General features: G+C 36.4%; 1 protein-coding gene across 3 annotated transcripts; it reads left to right on the forward strand.

Moving 5' to 3' along the window:
• Window positions 1-6,101: 6,101 nt before the first annotated feature.
• Window positions 6,102-18,285, forward strand: LOC108049891 (mitogen-activated protein kinase kinase kinase 7). Of its 3 annotated transcripts, XM_017131283.2 has the most exons (9): window positions 6,102-6,539; window positions 6,601-7,218; window positions 7,906-8,205; window positions 8,583-8,898; window positions 8,960-9,141; window positions 9,764-10,177; window positions 11,361-11,409; window positions 16,608-17,062; window positions 17,628-18,285. In XM_017131283.2, the coding sequence occupies exons 2-9, from the start codon at window positions 7,150-7,152 to the stop codon at window positions 17,889-17,891; spliced, it is 2,049 nt and encodes a 682-aa protein (XP_016986772.1). In that variant the 5' UTR covers window positions 6,102-6,539; window positions 6,601-7,149; the 3' UTR covers window positions 17,892-18,285. The 3 variants fall into 3 exon arrangements, with proteins under 3 accessions (XP_016986772.1, XP_016986771.1, XP_016986773.1); XM_017131282.2 differs by having other exon boundaries at window positions 6,102-7,218; XM_017131284.2 differs by lacking the exons at window positions 6,102-6,539; window positions 6,601-7,218; window positions 7,906-8,205; ... (2 more) ...; window positions 9,764-10,177; window positions 11,361-11,409 and adding an exon at window positions 15,225-15,818.
• The last annotated feature ends 7 nt before the right edge of the window (window positions 18,286-18,292 follow it).

Below are 18,292 nucleotides of genomic sequence, written 5' to 3' on the forward strand. Positions count from 1 at the left end.
GGGATTGGGAGGTGGAAAGGTCTACTACCGGATGACAATAACCATCGGGATAATAATAAGCGACAGATAACCTTAATAATGACCAGAAGCGTCAAGGAATAACAAAGGAGCAAATCCAAAGTGGGCTGGGTAAAGTGGGTAAAGGACGATACGTGCTCGATATTCAATAACCACATGGGTGAAAAAGGCAAGGGACCAGTGGTGCGAAATAAAGCTTATGGGAAAATAGCCAAGATTAGCAAAATTTTGATCTTGAGTTTTAATATTCTTTAGATTCTTCCTTACCTCTTCCCATTTGTTAAACATTTTTCGAGACATTTTCACACAGTGTCAGAAAACAATCAAGAAAATACTTTTACCTTTAAAACAAGATGGCATTTTTGCTGATTTTAGGAGACATAATCGTTACAAGGAAAACACATTATTTCAAATGATAAAATGTATTTTAAAAGAAAAACGCTTATTTTCTTCGTTTTTAAAGATTTTTAAAAGCGATGAATATAAATAGTTTTATGATAAAAATATAAAAAAAACCTTTAATATTCATTAAATATTTCCAAATATTTAAAAAATGTAAGAAAAAAGTGTAATAAATATTTGTTAAGCTTAACAGCGCCAAAACTCATAAGTTAAAACATTTTACCCTAGAAATTTCGTTACTTTCCATTGATGCCCTATAAAACAAAGGGAAATAAAACCAGAAAATAGCCAAGTTGGTAGCACTGAATGCGGCTATGGCGATGGGGCTCAATAAAAAATTGAATTGAACATTTCCGGGTGGACAGCGCTTATGGCAACCGTGTGGGCAACCGGACAACGGCCCATGACTGACCCATTCAATTAAGCATGAAAAAAAGTTGCTGAAAAAAGTAAGGAGGAAGGGGGGTGGGGGGTGGTCGTCTAGTCCATAAAAAAAGGACATCACTTAAGGAGAAACTCGGACAGTGGCCGCAACAAAACACGCATCACTTGTCACACATACTTAGCAGACATGGGCGTGGGCGGAAAAAGGGGGATGGAAAGGGCCCAAGGACCACGCCCCCCTCCCCCATTAGATGAAAAAAAGAAAATTCCCCCCCTCCATCATGTCCTGGTGTTGTTATTGAGGTGTAATACAATTTTTTGCCATGATACCCCATAACAATGGCAAAAACAGAAACGGAGACAAAACAAACCATTCCTGTTTTCATTTGCAGTGAATTTTGGGGTATTCAATTCACCAAAAAATACTTTGATCAATTCTCAATATAATTCTATATAGAAATCGAAGCAATTGACACTTTTGCAGCCATCTCTTTAAAGTCTATATTTTTATGTATTCAAAATGAAAACCAATTCACTTATTAATGTATGCCAGTTTGTTTATATAATGTTTAGGGCTATTTACTCAATTAAATAATGAATCTTACTTAAGTGAATGTTCATCAATATTAATGGTGTATGTTAAGTCAATCAAGTATATATAATTACTCAAAAAATAATGACTTATTTATTTGGAACACGGAATAAAATACATCCATTTTACATTGGTCAATATGAAATTAACAATAAGTGTGTTAATTTTTAATTTATATATTTTGTAACTAGTTGGTTTAGAAATGACAAATATATAAATGTAAACATCTTGTGCAGGGATATTGAAAACCAGAACATCTTTAAAAGCCAGATACAGACTGCGAAATCGAATCTGAAAAGGTTAACGAGTCCTGGGCACATATGGCGGCATTAGTTTGGGATCCGGAGTCCGGAATCGTGGGATGGGGGTATCCAATCGTGGACAACGCATAAACTTGCAATTGAGCCAATTTGTAAAAGTGCGGCAAGCCCATTAAGATGAGGTCCTGGCAGTCGGGTCCTGGAATCGAACGGCGGCCAGGACACCTGCTCCCAGCTCTCAACTCCCGTTTTAACCCCCATATCCCATATCCCAAATCCCAACCGACGGAAACTTTTGTTGGGCATCTACTTTGCATTACAAGCGCCCACATTAAAATTAAAATAAAGTTTTCCTGGGGATATATCCCTTTCAGTAACGTCCAGTCCTTTGCTTTTTGGTTACTCTGTTCCTTTTCCCTTCTTTTTTTTTCCTTTTTTCCTTTTCTTTTTTTATTTTTTTGGATTTTGTGCAACTACAAATAAATCTAAAACTCGCACATTTCTGATGGATACTTACACTTAAACTCACACACAGGGGCACAAAGGATACGGGTCGGCCGCAGTTGGGCATTCGCAGTTTTATTTTTGCATTTACATCAGCCCACATGCATTATGCATACGTACTTATATACACCGGATTACATAAATACATATATGGAGAAAATCTATGCTTCGGCGTGGACGAAGTCCTTTCGAATACACTTTCCCTAGAATCATGTTTGAAGAAGTTGTAAATAGAATAATAAACTTAAGAAGACCTAAAATATATCCAACACCTATAAAGATAAATTAAAATATATATATTTCTGAATTAGAATGGTGTTGAATTCAAAAGAACAATAATCGAAATGAAGAACTTTAAAATAATATTAATTCTGTAATCAATATTTGCAGAAAAGAGTTACCAAAAACACTTTAAAAGTTGTAAACATAAGTTGTGTAGTAACCTTAGAAAACCATAGAAAATGTTTAATATCTGTAAAGAAATAAACAACATATAAATATTATTGCAGTTGAAATATTTCCGTTTGTGTAATTAAGTTTGCATTAATGTAATATATAAATATATTATATATAAATATATTAATATAAATATGTTTAAATGATCTGAACTGAAGAAAAATAATAATCGAAATTAAGAACCTTAAAATATATTTCTTATGTTGTCGAATTGTATTTTAAAGAATTTAGACCAACAATAGAGCATTACCACTTCTCAAAGGATAATTTCTACAACTCACATTTGTGAGCTTAAGTTCACATTTCTTGTTGAATTTCATGTTCAGTTGCGTTCTTTGTCCCTTGTTTGATTTTTTTTTCCAGGATTCACTTTGGACTTTAAAACAAAGCGCTGGGCACAACAACAAAAAGGAGCAAAATAAAAATAAAGTATGCAAAAAGAAGAACAAAAAAGAGCTCCGGGCACAAAGGATGCAAAGGATACAATAATATCCTTAAGCTACGAATGCAACATGAATTTGTCTTTGCTCAACCGGCCATCTCGACCTTTTCCCTCGTTCTTCGAGTTGCCTTGGCGAGGCCAGAAAAAAGATAAATAAATGTACAGCCATATATGGGAAAAAAAAGACAAAAACAAAAACAAAAAATAAAAAGGATACTCGAACTTTACAAATGCATGCACATTAGAGAGATTTACGTTTGGGGGAAGGCAGGGAATGCTTTCACATGCGACGCATAAGATTACTACCCACACACTCGAAAAGCCAACGTCCTTTGGTCCTTTTTGCCTTTGCCTTTTGCTTCGACACTTATTTTAATTTATTTCATTTTCATTTATGTACAACGCTTTAAATGTCCTTTTCCCTGTGTTGCCCTCTGTCTGTGTGTAATTAAATAAAAACGACCTTAAAGCCTCGCCCACACACAAACCCATCCCGACGGCTTTGAATTCTTCAGCAAGCTTTTACTTTAATTGCTCTAAAACAGCTTGAGATATCGGAGATATATGGGGTAGTCTTAAGATATCGACCGAAGGACAAACTATGCTATAAACACAAATATACAAGCCAAAAGTCATTTTTCGAAAATTTCTACTTTCTCATGAAAATTACAAAAAATCGAACAAAAATTAAAAATGCTGTTGCTAATACAGATTTCTAGGGAATTCAACTACAAGTTTTTAGAGGTATACCACTTTAAAATCGGATTTAAATTAGAAAAGTGATGGGCTTAGAAGTGCAGATTTTAGGTGACTTTTCTGCAAAGCCATTTTCCGAAAATTCATAAAAAATCGATAAAAGATTAAAAACCAAATTTTTAATGCAGATTTTTTTGGAATGAAGCAACAAGCTTTTTGATGTATACCATTTCAAAATCGGATTTCTGTGAAAAAAGTTATGGTCTTAAAAGTGCTGGTCTTGAGTCACTTTTTTGCAAAGCCATTTTTCGAAAACTTCAAAAGGTGTTTATCATAAAAAAAAGACAAAATATCGACCAAAAATTAAAAACTATGTTTTGAATACAGTTTTTTAGGGAATTAAGCTATGAACTTTTAGAAGTATTCCACTTGGAAATCGGATATCTGCGAAAAAAGTTATGAGCTTAGAAGTGAAGGGTTTAGGTGACCTTTCGGCAAAGCCATTTTTCGAAAATTTGGAAAGGGGTTAGATCATAAAAAATGTCAAATAATCGACCAAAAACCACAAATCTAGATTTAAATGCAGATTTTTAGAGAATTGAAACACAAACATTTTAAGATATGCCACTTTAAAATCGGATGTCTGTAAAAAAAGTTATGGACTTAGAAGTGCAGGTTTTAGGTCATTTTTGTGCAAAGTGGTTTTTCGAAAATTAGGAAAGGGGTTAGATCATAAAAATGACAAATAATCGACCAAAAAACACAAATCTAGATTTAAATGCAGATTTTTAGAGAAATGAAACACAAACATTTTAAGATATGCCACTTTAAAATCGGATGTCTGTAAGAAAAGTTATGGACTTAGAGGAGCAGGTCTTGGGTCATTTTTCTGCAAAGTGGTTTTTGGAAAATTAGGAAAGAGGTTAGATCATAAAAAATGACAAATAATCGACCAAAAATCACAAATCAAGATTTAAATGCACATTTTTAGAGAAATGAAACACAAACATTTTAAGATATGCCACTTTAAAATCGGATGTCTGTAAGAAAAGTTATGGACTTAGAGGAGCAGGTCTTGGGTCATTTTTCTGCAAAGTGGTTTTTCGAAAATTAGGAAAGGGGTTAGATCATAGAAAATGACAAATAATCGACCAAAAACCACAAATCTAGATTTAAATGCAGATTTTTAGAGAATTGAAACACAAACATTTTAAGATATGCCACTTTAAAATCGGATGTCTGTAAAAAAAGTTATGGACTTAGAAGTGCAGGTTTTAGGTCATTTTTGTGCAAAGTGGTTTTTCGAAAATTAGGAAAGGGGTTAGATCATAAAAATGACAAATAATCGACCAAAAAACACAAATCTAGATTTAAATGCAGATTTTTAGAGAAATGAAACACAAACATTTTAAGATATGCCACTTTAAAATCGGATGTCTGTAAGAAAAGTTATGGACTTAGAGGAGCAGGTCTTGGGTCATTTTTCTGCAAAGTGGTTTTTGGAAAATTAGGAAAGAGGTTAGATCATAAAAAATGACAAATAATCGACCAAAAATCACAAATCAAGATTTAAATGCACATTTTTAGAGAAATGAAACACAAACATTTTAAGATATGCCACTTTAAAATCGGATGTCTGTAAGAAAAGTTATGGACTTAGAGGAGCAGGTCTTGGGTCATTTTTCTGCAAAGTGGTTTTTCGAAAATTAGGAAAGGGGTTAGATCATAGAAAATGACAAATAATTGACCAAAAAACACAAATCTAGATTTAAATGCAGATTTTTAGAGAAATGAAACACAAACATTTAAAGGTATGCCACTTTAAAATCGGATTTCTATAAGAAAAGTTATGGGCTTAGAAGTGCAGGGTTTAGGTCATTTTTCTGCAAAGTGGTTTTTTGAAAATTAGGAAAGAGATCATAAAAAATGACAAATAATCGACCAAAAATCACAAATCAAGATTTAAATGCAGATTTTCAGAGAATTGAAACACAAACATTTTAAGATATGCCACTTTAAAATCGGATGTCTGTAAGAAAAGTTATGGGATTAGAGGTGCAGGTTTTGGGTCATTTTTCTGCAAAGCCATTTGTTGCAGTTTTTTAATTATAATTAAATAAAAAAATCAAAGAAAATTTAAAAACCTAATCTTAAACGCCCGCAACTGTTTTCACCCATTAAGTAGCGGAGACAACAACCCCATCGGTGGTTAGCGGGGACTTACTCTGATGGTAGTAGCGAGAACATCCACCATTTTATATGCTTTTTGGAGGTGGGACAACATCGATAGTCCCCTGTCAAACACCGATTGTAGCGATAGTCTGAAAACATCGATGACATCCACCTCTGCGTCTCACCTCTAATTTCATTAGGGTTAAAAAAAACAAGTTTGTACTTGACAAGTACGGCGTATATCATATCACATCCACGGCGAAGAACGCAAGACCCCGCCACTCGAACGTCCGATGCAGAGGCGATCCGCAGGATTGAACCCGGAATCCGGTGGAGTCCCGGCGAGGATGTGATGTGCGCACTGGCCCGTCTCCGCTGGTCGATATAAACTCGTGCCCCCGTCTTTTCGCCGCCTTCCCGCTGTCCACCGCCCGCCTCATCCCCATCCGCCGATCCCCAATCCTCCAAAGAGTCGAGAACTTCGCCTGGAGAATCAGTCGTCACTGTGGAGCACGAGTTGTGGCACCTGGAAACCCGGAAGTCCTGGCCAGAATCCGAAGAACCAGCAAGATATCAGGTGTCTTGGCACAAAATCTGTCACTAAGTTATCCTGGTAATATATTTGGAGATCCAGGTATACCACACAGTAAAACAGAAGTATATATTTATATCAGGAACCCATGGAACATTGGTAGAAACCTGAAACTGAAGAAGCTCAGCAAGTTATCAGGGAAACCAGAAATGTTGGCAATCAACCTGTGAACTTATCTTGGGACATACCTCTGTTACCCCAAAAAGAAACCCCAGACATCTTGGCTAAGAAGCCTGTATTTAGTCAATCCTTAGAAAAGAACCAGTAATCTGGGCAAACAATTCTTGGAATGAAGTTGTAAACCATAAACTAAGGAATCTAAAAACAAACCAGAAGCTAAGATATACAAGGATGATACCGGAAATGGCCTAAAACCTACAACTAAGCAATATATAAAGGAAGTCTGAAGCCAGTTAAGTCTTCAAAAATAACTTAATATTAAGACATCGAAGAAAGGAACCAGTGACCAAGAAATCTTGGTAAACTGAGGAATCTTGATTAACAACACTAAAGGAACCTGAAAATACAGCCTAAAACGGAGGTATCTAAAGAATAAATCTTCAATCCTGAAAGCTGAAAATCAGGAAGCTGCATCTGAAAACAAAGGCAGGATTCTCAGGATCCCAGGGAGATGGCCACCGCATCGGTGGACGCACTGCAGGCAGCCTATGTGGACTTCAGCGAGCTAACACTCAGAGAGGTGCGAATCTTGAATTGATCATATCGAAACTATTGAGTTTTATAACTCGAACTGCTCATATAAACTCATTTACATTTTTAAAAGCGCTAATGAAGTATCCATATTAAAATCCAAAGTTCCATTTGTCAAAATAGTCATGCTGAATTTAAGATAAAACACCCATTAGGCTAGAAAAAGTTGTACTTTTGTGATAAGTCGTATAAAACTAAACATGGAAGTGTGTATAATTTTGTCCAGCTTCAATTTCTAATCTTTAAATTCTGTGGAAATCTTAATGACTTACACACAACGTCGTTTTATCGTTGTTTTTGATTTATTTTTAAACATTTTTTATCTTCATTCCCCTCAATGTCAGCTTTTTTCATTTCTTAAAGTATTTCTTATTTTGTTTAATAATATATTTCTTTATATATATTTAATTCAAGAATTTATTAACATTCTCATTAATACATATATTCAATTATATTTAAATATTTAAAAGTTATTAAATATCTCAGTTTTGATTTATCTTATTTATGATAGCAAATTATGGTATTTTTTATAAAACTGTTAAACAATTAAATCCAATATTTAAAGATTATTATAAGAAATACCCCATTGATTTGTGCGGAAGTGATTATACATTTTAAAGAACTACATCCAAATCACACATTGAGACTAACACTTTTACCTTTTTTCTACCCCTAGAAAGTCGGCCATGGGTCCTATGGAGTTGTCTGCAAGGCCGTCTGGCGCGATAAGCTGGTGGCCGTCAAGGAGTTCTTCGCCAGCGCCGAGCAGAAGGACATCGAGAAGGAGGTGAAGCAGCTGTCGCGCGTGAAGCACGTGAACATCATCGCCCTGCACGGGATATCGTCGTACCAGCAGGCCACCTACCTGATCATGGAGTACGCCGAAGGTGGCTCGCTCCACAACTTCCTCCACGGCAAGGTGAAGCCGGCCTACTCCCTGGCCCACGCCATGAGTTGGGCGCGCCAATGTGCGGAGGTAGGTTGTCATCCACATGCGATTTTATCGCAGGGCCTCGCCCAGAATTCCCACTTCCAAAGGGAAACTTTTTTTTTTATCAAATTCCATTCACTTATGTTTAAATTAGCATTAAAATCAAGAAATCAGTAATTTTCCATATATGTTAATATCTATGAAACAAAAAGAATACACCTTTTTTAGGGTCGGAAATGTCTCGTTCAAGTGTATACATATAATAGGAACATTTAATAATAATCATTTCAACTAAGAAACAAGTTCAATGTAGAAAATGTTGTAATAACAAATATTTCATTGACTCCGTAGTTAAATTTGTAGCTTACTGGCTTTTAATCATTTATAACTTATTTAATGTTACATTTTGCTTTCCTTTAAAGGGCCTGGCCTATTTGCATGCCATGACGCCGAAGCCTCTGATCCACCGTGATGTGAAGCCGCTGAACCTGCTGCTGACCAACAAGGGGCGCAATCTGAAGATCTGCGATTTCGGCACTGTGGCCGACAAGTCCACCATGATGACGAACAATCGGGGCAGTGCCGCTTGGATGGCTCCCGAGGTCTTCGAGGGCTCCAAGTACACGGAGAAATGTGACATCTTCAGCTGGGCCATTGTGCTGTGGGAGGTTCTGTCTAGGAAGCAGCCCTTCAAGGGCATCGACAATGCCTACACCATCCAGTGGAAGATCTACAAGGGTGTGTGTTTCTCAATAAACGCTTGATTTCGTTAATTTCATGATACATATCTGGTTTTTAGGCGAACGTCCACCGCTGCTGACGACCTGCCCCAAGCGCATTGAGGACCTGATGACCGCCTGCTGGAAAACGGCGCCCGAGGATCGCCCCTCGATGCAGTACATTGTGGGCGTCATGCACGAGATCGTGAAAGACTATATCGGGGCGGACAAGGCCCTGGAATACCAGTTTGTTAATCAACAGGTGAATTTAGCTCCTAGTTCTGTAGTATTATAATATTGTACAAAGATTGCATGTAGAGATTTTTAAGGTCATTTTTGTGATCGCTTCAATTGGAATTTGTAAAAAAAAGATTATCCCCTCTTTATTTTACAAAATTAGTTCATTTACATTTCCTGGAAATTGAAGATTACATCAAACACAGATTTCAGTTAATAATAATACTATTACGTTAAAAAATATATTTTAATTCGTTTGACATAGATTAGTTTGGCAGTAACAAGATAAGGGAAATAAGTAGTTGTTGTGCTTTTATAACTAAATGTTAAAGTTCTTATAAACAATATACCGAAATTGCCTTAAAACTAATTAAACCTATATATATTTATTCATATTCGGCTAAAATATCTCAAATATATCAAGATTTGCTTTAAATCCGGAAAGTCAAATTTCAAAACGTCATAAAATATATTAAATTAAATAGTTTTAACTTCTATAGCCTCATTTAATTAGTTTAAACAGCAAAAACATACGAAAATGTTATACGTATTATTAGAAAAATGAATTTTTTAATCAGTTTCAGTCTACTTTGAAATCACAAATGATCACATACAAAACCAACTCCCTATCCTTGAATCCTCCGCAGATTGTCACCAAAGAGAGCGACGGCACGGTGGCCGCTCAATCGGATAGCCTCAGTTCGCTGGAGGAGGAACTGAGCCCCTCGTCCACACAGTTAACACCGACAACGGCGGCGAACGCCAATGTGAACGCGATAGCAATAACAGAAACAACGACTAGCTCAATGACCGAAAATACCTCATCAACATCATCGGACATCACGCCGACGAATTCGGGCCAACTTGACAATAATCCGCTATTCCATATGAGCAGCAATCGCTGGGACGCGATTCCCGAGGAGGATAGCAACGAGAGCCGCAACGATAGCTTCAACCTCACCTCGTCGGCGGAGGCCACTCAGCGCCTCGAGACGATCCGGAACGGGATGATCCAGATGGCCAGCCAGCCCATGGAGCAGCTCACCCTAGACGTGGAGGCGGTACGTCTTCTGCAATTTATTTCAATAGATAGAATTGTTTTAATATTTGCAAATCTTAAGTTTTAAAGAGGGTTAACTATCGATCTGAATATTTATTTTATCATTATTTTATTTTAAACGTTATGTGTTAAAGCAATCATTAGTTAAAAACAAGAAAGGAAAGCTAACTTCGGGCGGAGCCGAAGTTGAAATACCCTTGCAGAATACTCTGTAAATTATATTCTCCAAAATTATTCATATGATGCATTCTTAATACTCATAAAAAATCCCAACTTCCTAACTTTAAAAACACCAAAGTTATGGCATTTCCAATCGTTCAGTTATATGGCAGCTATAGGATATAGTCGGCCGATCCTTATGAAATTTGGTAGGTCGGATTGATTGGCCAACAATAAAACCCATAGAAAATCCCAACTTCCTAACTTAACAAACACCAAAGTTATGGCATTTCCGATTAATCAGTTATATGGCGGCTATAGGATATAGTCGGCCGATCCTTATGAAATTTGGTAGGTCAGATTGATTGGCTAAATATAAGACCCATAGAAAATCCCAACTTCCTAACTTTACAAACACCAAAGTAATGGCATTTCCGATCAATCAGTTATATGGCAGCTATAGGATATAGTCGGCCGATCCCGGCCGTTCCGTTACTGCGTGCAAAGGAAAGAAGGGTGTGTGCAAAGTTTCAATTCGATATCTTTAAAACTGAGAGACTAGTTTGCGTAGAAACAGACAGACGGACAGACGGACAGACGGACATGGCTATATCAACTCAGGAGGTGATCCTGATCAAGAATATATATACTTTATAGGGTCGGAGATGTCTCCTTCACTGCGTTGCACACTTTTGACCAAAATTATAATACCCTCTGCAAGGGTATAACAAATATGTTAATGCCTTTACAAAGAGAATATATCTTATTTAAAGAACAAATTTAAAGTACATACAACTTAAAACATAAATTTTTGAATTGTAATAATTTAAAGGTCAACATTTTGTTGTTTGGTTTCATTGTCATATATAAATACTTAAAAGGTTGTTAGTACTTAGATGTTAGAATGAAAAGTACTTTTAATTAGGTTTTATAGTGTCTAGTTATACCACTGGGGTACATATACTTGTAATTCTTTTTTTTCTGATTTAACTAATATGTTTCTTATCATTTCTTATACCCTCCAGAATGGCTTCGATCTGAGTCGCAGTGAGAGCAGCAGCAGCAGCACGCACGGTGAGTTTACTTGCCAGAATTTTTACTTCTATAAACCCACCTGCTGTCCGTTTGTTTTCCGCCGATTTTCCGTCGTCTGCCATGAATCACACGCACATTGGCGTCAAATTGAGAGACACAATGGCGTGGTCCCGATTTTATATAATAATAGTATTTAATGAAAACAAAATGTCTCTGTCGGCTAATCGTCCGCTTGTCTATTTCAATCTGCAAAGGGGATTACAGTACAAACTTATTTTGGTTTTACAAATGGTTTTTTTACTTCAGCAATATGAGGGATCAAGGTATTATTCAATTATCTATTTTGAATTCAAAAACAATCCCGAAACATTTTTTGATTGATTGAATCGTAACCCTATTTATAAAGGGTTTCTGATTTATGCATTTGGATTAGGTATAAAAATGGCACTGCAATTGATTACAAGATCTAAATACTTAATAGGACCATTATATTTAGGCCCGTTTTTATGGTAAGCTAACAGTAGGTTTTAAACTTGAAAAACATATGCATTTTTTTCTACGAAACTACATAGATAAAAACAAAATCAATAATCAAATTAAGTGCCGATGTAAATCCCGAAAGTCTTGGTTATTACTGGTAATGGTAAAACAATGAGAATTAAGTAAGATGCTCAAATTAAACATTTCAAAACCTTGGGTTAGGGTATCCGAAAGTCGACTATATCGCCAATAGAGATCGCCGCAGGTCACTCTTACTTGATCCTCGTAGCTTGACGCATTGTGTCGACTCTTGTGGCACGACAGCTGTTGGATTTTGGCCCGTTGGCTATTCGGCTATTTGGCTGTTGGATTTCGGTTTTTAGCTTTTGGCCGCAGGTGACGCATTTTGGACGTGTGTAAACAATGCACTCGCCATCTCTGTCCTGCACTCAATGTTTGGTTAATTAGCCGCCGCGGTGTTTGTGTATAATGCACAAGGAATCTCTTGAACATTATTCAATTGTCAATGTCTCTGGCTGTGCGGCTGCATAAATTATAAATATTTAGTGCGCTCATTCGGATCGGCGTACCTCTAACGATCTCGTTGGGCATATATAGTTGCAGTTCATATTTATTAAATATTTTTTTTGTATAAAATTGTTTTCAATTACCAATTCTTCTTAATGACTTAATACTTGAAAAATAAATTCCTTTTTCGTTCCTCAACCAACGACTTTAAAATCAAAATAACTCTGTAATCAAAGGTCATTGTGGGTAAAAGGTTTTAAGAATCAATTAACGTTTAAAAATCAATCAATTTATTTTTAAAATAGGATATTAAAAGTCACTAATTTGTAGCCTATAAAATTCTAAATAAAAAAGGATCACTTGTCTCTCATACGACATGTAATATCAGTTAAAACAAAATCTTTGATCGAAGGCAACAGTGCGTATGAGTGATTTACATTAAATTTAATGCGCAAGGCCTTACCAAATGGAATTTCTTGTAAAAAAATGAGTTTTAATTTTTTTACAAGAAATTCCATTTGGTAAGGCTTTAATGCAGCAATACCTTACAATTTTTATACAATTGATTTTTGAAAGTGTTTATTCCAAGATAAGTAACATTGCATTATAAAACAGGTGTAGAACAGTAAACTATAATAGCAGATAAATGCGAATTGATTTCATTAGAAACCCATATGCTCTTCAGCGAGTCCAGGGTATCGGTCCCAAATAGTTGCACAAATTTCGCTGCACAATTAAATAATTTGTAATTTGTTAGCCTGGCAATTTCGGGACAGATTTATAGCCGAAGGCATGCTCCGTCGCTGCTGCCCGGCAAGCATAAACAACAACACCCTGCTAAGGGGGCGTGACAGGGGGCGGAGATCGGAAATCGGGGATCGGAGATCGGGGATAGATATAGGAATATAGGAACGCACACATGACGATGCGATCGCCACGGACTTTTGAGCATCAGCCCCAGCGAAACATGACTCACCCGGCAATAATCTCACTTTTATTTCGATTTCGTCTATATGGCGCACACACGCACACACACACAGTACAACTTATATATAGATCGCGCATATAGCGGATATATGTGCGCCGATGTTACCGATTTGTATAATCGGTGGGAGCCGTCGAATCGAGTGGGCAAATCTCACTTGGCTCTCGGTTGACACAGACGGACGAGATGAGATCTCCGACTTACATATTCCCCCGACCATATGCCACATCCATCTAATATATAGTATATAGTATCTATTATATAGTATATAGTATAGTATATAGTATATAGATCCCATGTAGTGCGCCAGCAATGTGTAAATAGTAAATGCATCAGCGGCCAAGTCGAGATACTTTTCGGCTCTCAAAGTTCTCGGAGTTCACCGGCTGCGTCAGATTCTTATACACTGCAAGCGAAATGGTCTTAGGATTTCACTATCAATTATTTTAGGTCCTATATTTCATTTTAGTTTTAACCGAAGAAATACTACCTTTTTTCTTTACTTGTTTTAGCAAGTATGTATTAATACTCATAAAATCATTAAAATTTTGGCAATAAAAATATGAACTTTAACTTTAATTTTTTTTAAATAACTGATTTTAATCTGCAGTAATGTTCAATTGCATTTATAAAGTAACCAGCATTAATTATAATCATTAAATATTAAAAACTGGCGCACTTAAAATAGTTATTTTTCTATTAAATTTTCTGCATTTATTTTAATCATAAAATATCATTAAATTGTAATTTCTTTACGAAACAATTATTTTTTTTCCGTGTAGGAAAATTATTCCACTTTCCCTCGACGCCTTTTCCCCCTGAGATTTCCCAATTGCAGATGCCAACTGCATTAATCATCGAATTCGATCAATGTTCGCCGCATCGCCTCGCATCGAATTTGAATGAATCTTCATGGGCTTTTGGTTCGTCATGGAATTTAGTGGGTGGTTGTCTATTTATCGGGGATCTCGATATCGAAAGGGTTATTTTTTATGACCCGCTACAGGGTGACGCGTTCTCTGATTTACGATTTGAGTTTCGGGAACTCTTTAATATATTTTTTTAGATTTTCCTGGAATCATTTTGAGTAAATCTTTGACAAATTATTATTTCCACGAAATGTCTTCTATAAATCATAGCAATTTACACAATAGAAAATATTGTTATTTTCGATAATAATATTTTCAGGTTTTGATTAGTCAGAGTAATTTTTCCCCATTTTTTTATGGCACTCATAAACATTTGATTTTATTAGCTATACTCCTTTAAATTCTTCCATTTCCGGAGGTGTACATATATTTTTTCAAGGATTCTAACCAATTTCAACATTATTTATTTAAACCTTATTAATTGCTTCTTAAGATGACAAGCTATTTTTGGGAAATAGACTTGTTGTAATATTTCAGCATATCAACTGGGGACAATTTGCTGTGTTTTATGGTAATCTTTATTTAGAAATTACTGAAAATGTTTGCTGGTCTAGTGTTGTTTTTGAAACACTATTTAGGCAATATGTTTTATTTAATACTCCGACTGAATGACTCACCATATTGCCTTTAACCTCTGTTTTTGATGCGTGTCCCAGACAAAGAAACCGCTTAACCCACACACATGTTTTGGGCGTTTTCCACCCCAACGAGTGTGTGGCAATGATGCCACAGATTTTCGTTCTGGCCGCGTCATCGACATCGGGCCTCCGTATATATGTAGAGCCCCCTCCTCCATATATATATATATACAAATATATATATGAATATATATATCCAAGCGATCTTGCCACGTCTGCGGAGCGTTTAGAAGGCAATCCCCGGCGCGAGAATTGGCGCGTTTGTTTGCTTTACGGTGGACGTGGACGTCTCGGCTTTGGCCTCAGTCTGCGTCCGAGAGCCGTGCGATCAATAGAGTGCCACGCGAGATGTTCCGGAATTGTCGGGATCGACGACTACTGCTGCTGCGCATCGCGAAACATTGTCGAATCCGTACCCGTACCCGTACCCGTACTTCACTCCGGCATTCGCTGGGAAATAATAGCCCTTAAGAAAGCACAGAATTCACTTAAATTCGATTGAAATTTCCACACATTATTTGCACTATTTGTTTGCTGCGGTTTGTTTTTCCCCAAAAAAGAAAAAAAGAAACAAAAAACAAACCAAAAGTGTTTCGGTGGAAAATCAACAAGCCGAAGTGAACTGTATGTGCGGAAAACACGTCATCGCAAGAAAAACAGAGGCGGAAAAAGAAGGGAAAAGTGCCATTTGAAGGATTTTCACCCGTAAATTAGTGTACAGCATTTGCCGAGTCGAAAATGATATAGCCAGAGAGTGATACCCAACACAGACTTATCCAAATCCTGGCATCTATATAGTTCGATCCTGCAATCTCAAGATGTGCGATACTCGCGCTTTGATCAACACCAAACAGACCAGCGATCTGCACAGTTGTTGGATCATTTACAGTAGGTGGTTTTAATACCAAGCCATTTCTGAAATTATTTTTAATTGCAATTCAAAACATAATAAGACATTCCTTTCACTTTCGCTTTGTTGGATGATTCAAAAACGATTAATAGTTATTTAAAAACCTGTAGTTGCTTACTTACCATAATATAATTAGAAGCTTAGATTTTAAAATGTTCTAATACGCTTTTAGAATTTATATGGATTTTTTGAAAGTGGTGTAAAGACCGCTTTAAATAACTTTCCATTTTTGAGAAGATATATACAGGTTGTTTATTGATATTTAATTATATATTACAATTTTAAACCCTGATTATTTATTTTAAAAACCACTTAATAAACATATAGTATATTCGTGCGTGTTTTTTGAGTTAAAAAAATCTTTGGTCCCTAAAAAAACATTTCTTTAAAACTTTGGAGCACTAAAAGCTATGTCCTGATTAATTTGCGTTTAAAATATTATAAAGCACATTTATTATTTATTGTTTTGAGATGACCCTTCCTTTTGAATACAATTGTAGAAAAGTATTTCTGATGAAATCACTTCATTTACCTCTTTTGATTTATTTTACCCATATTTAAAGTTTAAAAAATGGATCAAGGGTATATATTTGTATTACTGTATATCAAGTAATAAATAAATTAAGTATGGTCGTTAATTTAGTTAATATCATTAAATATGATCACTTCTTCTGCTACAAAAAAAAACCTTTTCTGGTTAATAAAAACGTTTTAAATGCATATTTTTGGTTAATTGTTGATGAATTAAATGAAATGTATACTTACAGCTAAAAGCGATGGCCGCGAGCGACTCACGGTGACGGACACCAAGCCGGTGATCATGACCACGGATCTGACCAACAACAACGGCTGCCACGCCCACCTGAACGGGCTGCTGAGTCATGCGAATGGGCGGCAATCGGGGGATGAGGAGCTGCATGATCCGGATCGGGAGATCGCCGACTCACTAGACGTGGCTGTGGATCCCGACGAGGATGAAAACGACGGCACCGAGCAATCGCTGGCCGAGATCCTCGATCCGGAACTGCAGCCGGAGCCACCGATTCCCAACGATGCCGAGTCGCAGCTGATCTACCGGGAGCACCGACACATGGCCAAGGAGTACCTCAGCGTCGACACGAACCTCTACTACGCGCAGGACTTCAAGGAGAAGCTCATCGTCCAGATGGATCGCACCGAGCGCGAACAGAAACAGGAACTGCTGCGCAAGATCAAGGACAAGGTGAGAAAAGGCTGCTCCTATATACCACAAATATTATTATTACCAAGAACTTTGATTAAAATTAATAAGAGACTTTCTGTTTTTAACTTTTTCACAATTTCGAATTCCAACAAAAATCAGTTATAAAATAGGGTGTAAATAATATACAGCCAATTTTTATCTCATTTTTAATACTTTACTTAAAATAATTTTAAAATTCAACAAACACAGATAATACGGCTTGGGTTATTATTTTTTTGGGAACCAATAAAATATTCTCACACTTAAGAAATTTAAGTGTCAGGTGTTTTTTGTTAAAATAAATTCAATGGTATAAAGTTTATTTTTGGATTAACGTAAATATTGATATTTAAAGAGTTAAGCAACTGAGAATATTGATTTGTATACACACTTGTATAAAATGTTTTAAATTAAATGACTTTACTTGTGTAAACATTTAAATGATTTTGGTATTTATGGCAAAAATGAATTTCCATTTAACGATTTTTAACATTTTTTAAATTTAGATAAGAATTCTTAACATGAGTCTTGAATATTTTTGAACTGATTTTGTATTTTTTTTTAGGAGGGCCTGCAGAGTCTGTACAACAATCTACAGCAGCAGTATGAGAGGCTCCCTGCTTCGCGCCAACTTTCAGCCGGCCATCATCCCCATCCGCACACACATCCTCATCCGCATCATCACCCACATCCGCATCCCCATGCGCATCCGCATCTGCACGGCCAGCAGGAGGAGGGCGGTGGACTGCTGCCCGGATCGGTGACCGGAGGCTCCGATTCCGTGGAAACGGACGGCTGGGTGGTCATCCAGCCGCATACCAATGCGTAGTCTCCCCATCCGGATCGGCTCTCTATATGTTTTAGGCTAGTGCTGTAATCTGTAATCTTTAATCTGTAATCCGTAATCCGTAATCTGTAATCCGTAATCGGTATCTGTATCTGTATCGTTAACCATAGCATTGTGTTTATTTCTATTTCGGATGCGTTTGTTCGTTTTAAGCTATTTTTTTTATTTAAGTCTAAGCGTTTTTAGTCTGTGTTTCTTTTAATTGAGCAAACACCTATTTTCACCCATAAGCATTCTTTGGAACATAATTTAGATTTTAATTGTACTATAAAGCTTATATACACACATACTTAGCATATAACATATATATCTGTCCGAGGAAGCTGACAAGGAGTAGACCAAAAAAATATAAAAACCATCGAAAGCAACGACAAAACTCAGGC

The sequence above is a fragment of the Drosophila rhopaloa genome, unplaced genomic scaffold (genome assembly GCF_018152115.1).
Source record: "Drosophila rhopaloa isolate 14029-0021.01 unplaced genomic scaffold, ASM1815211v1 contig_3, whole genome shotgun sequence".
NCBI lineage: Eukaryota > Metazoa > Arthropoda > Insecta > Diptera > Drosophilidae > Drosophila > Drosophila rhopaloa.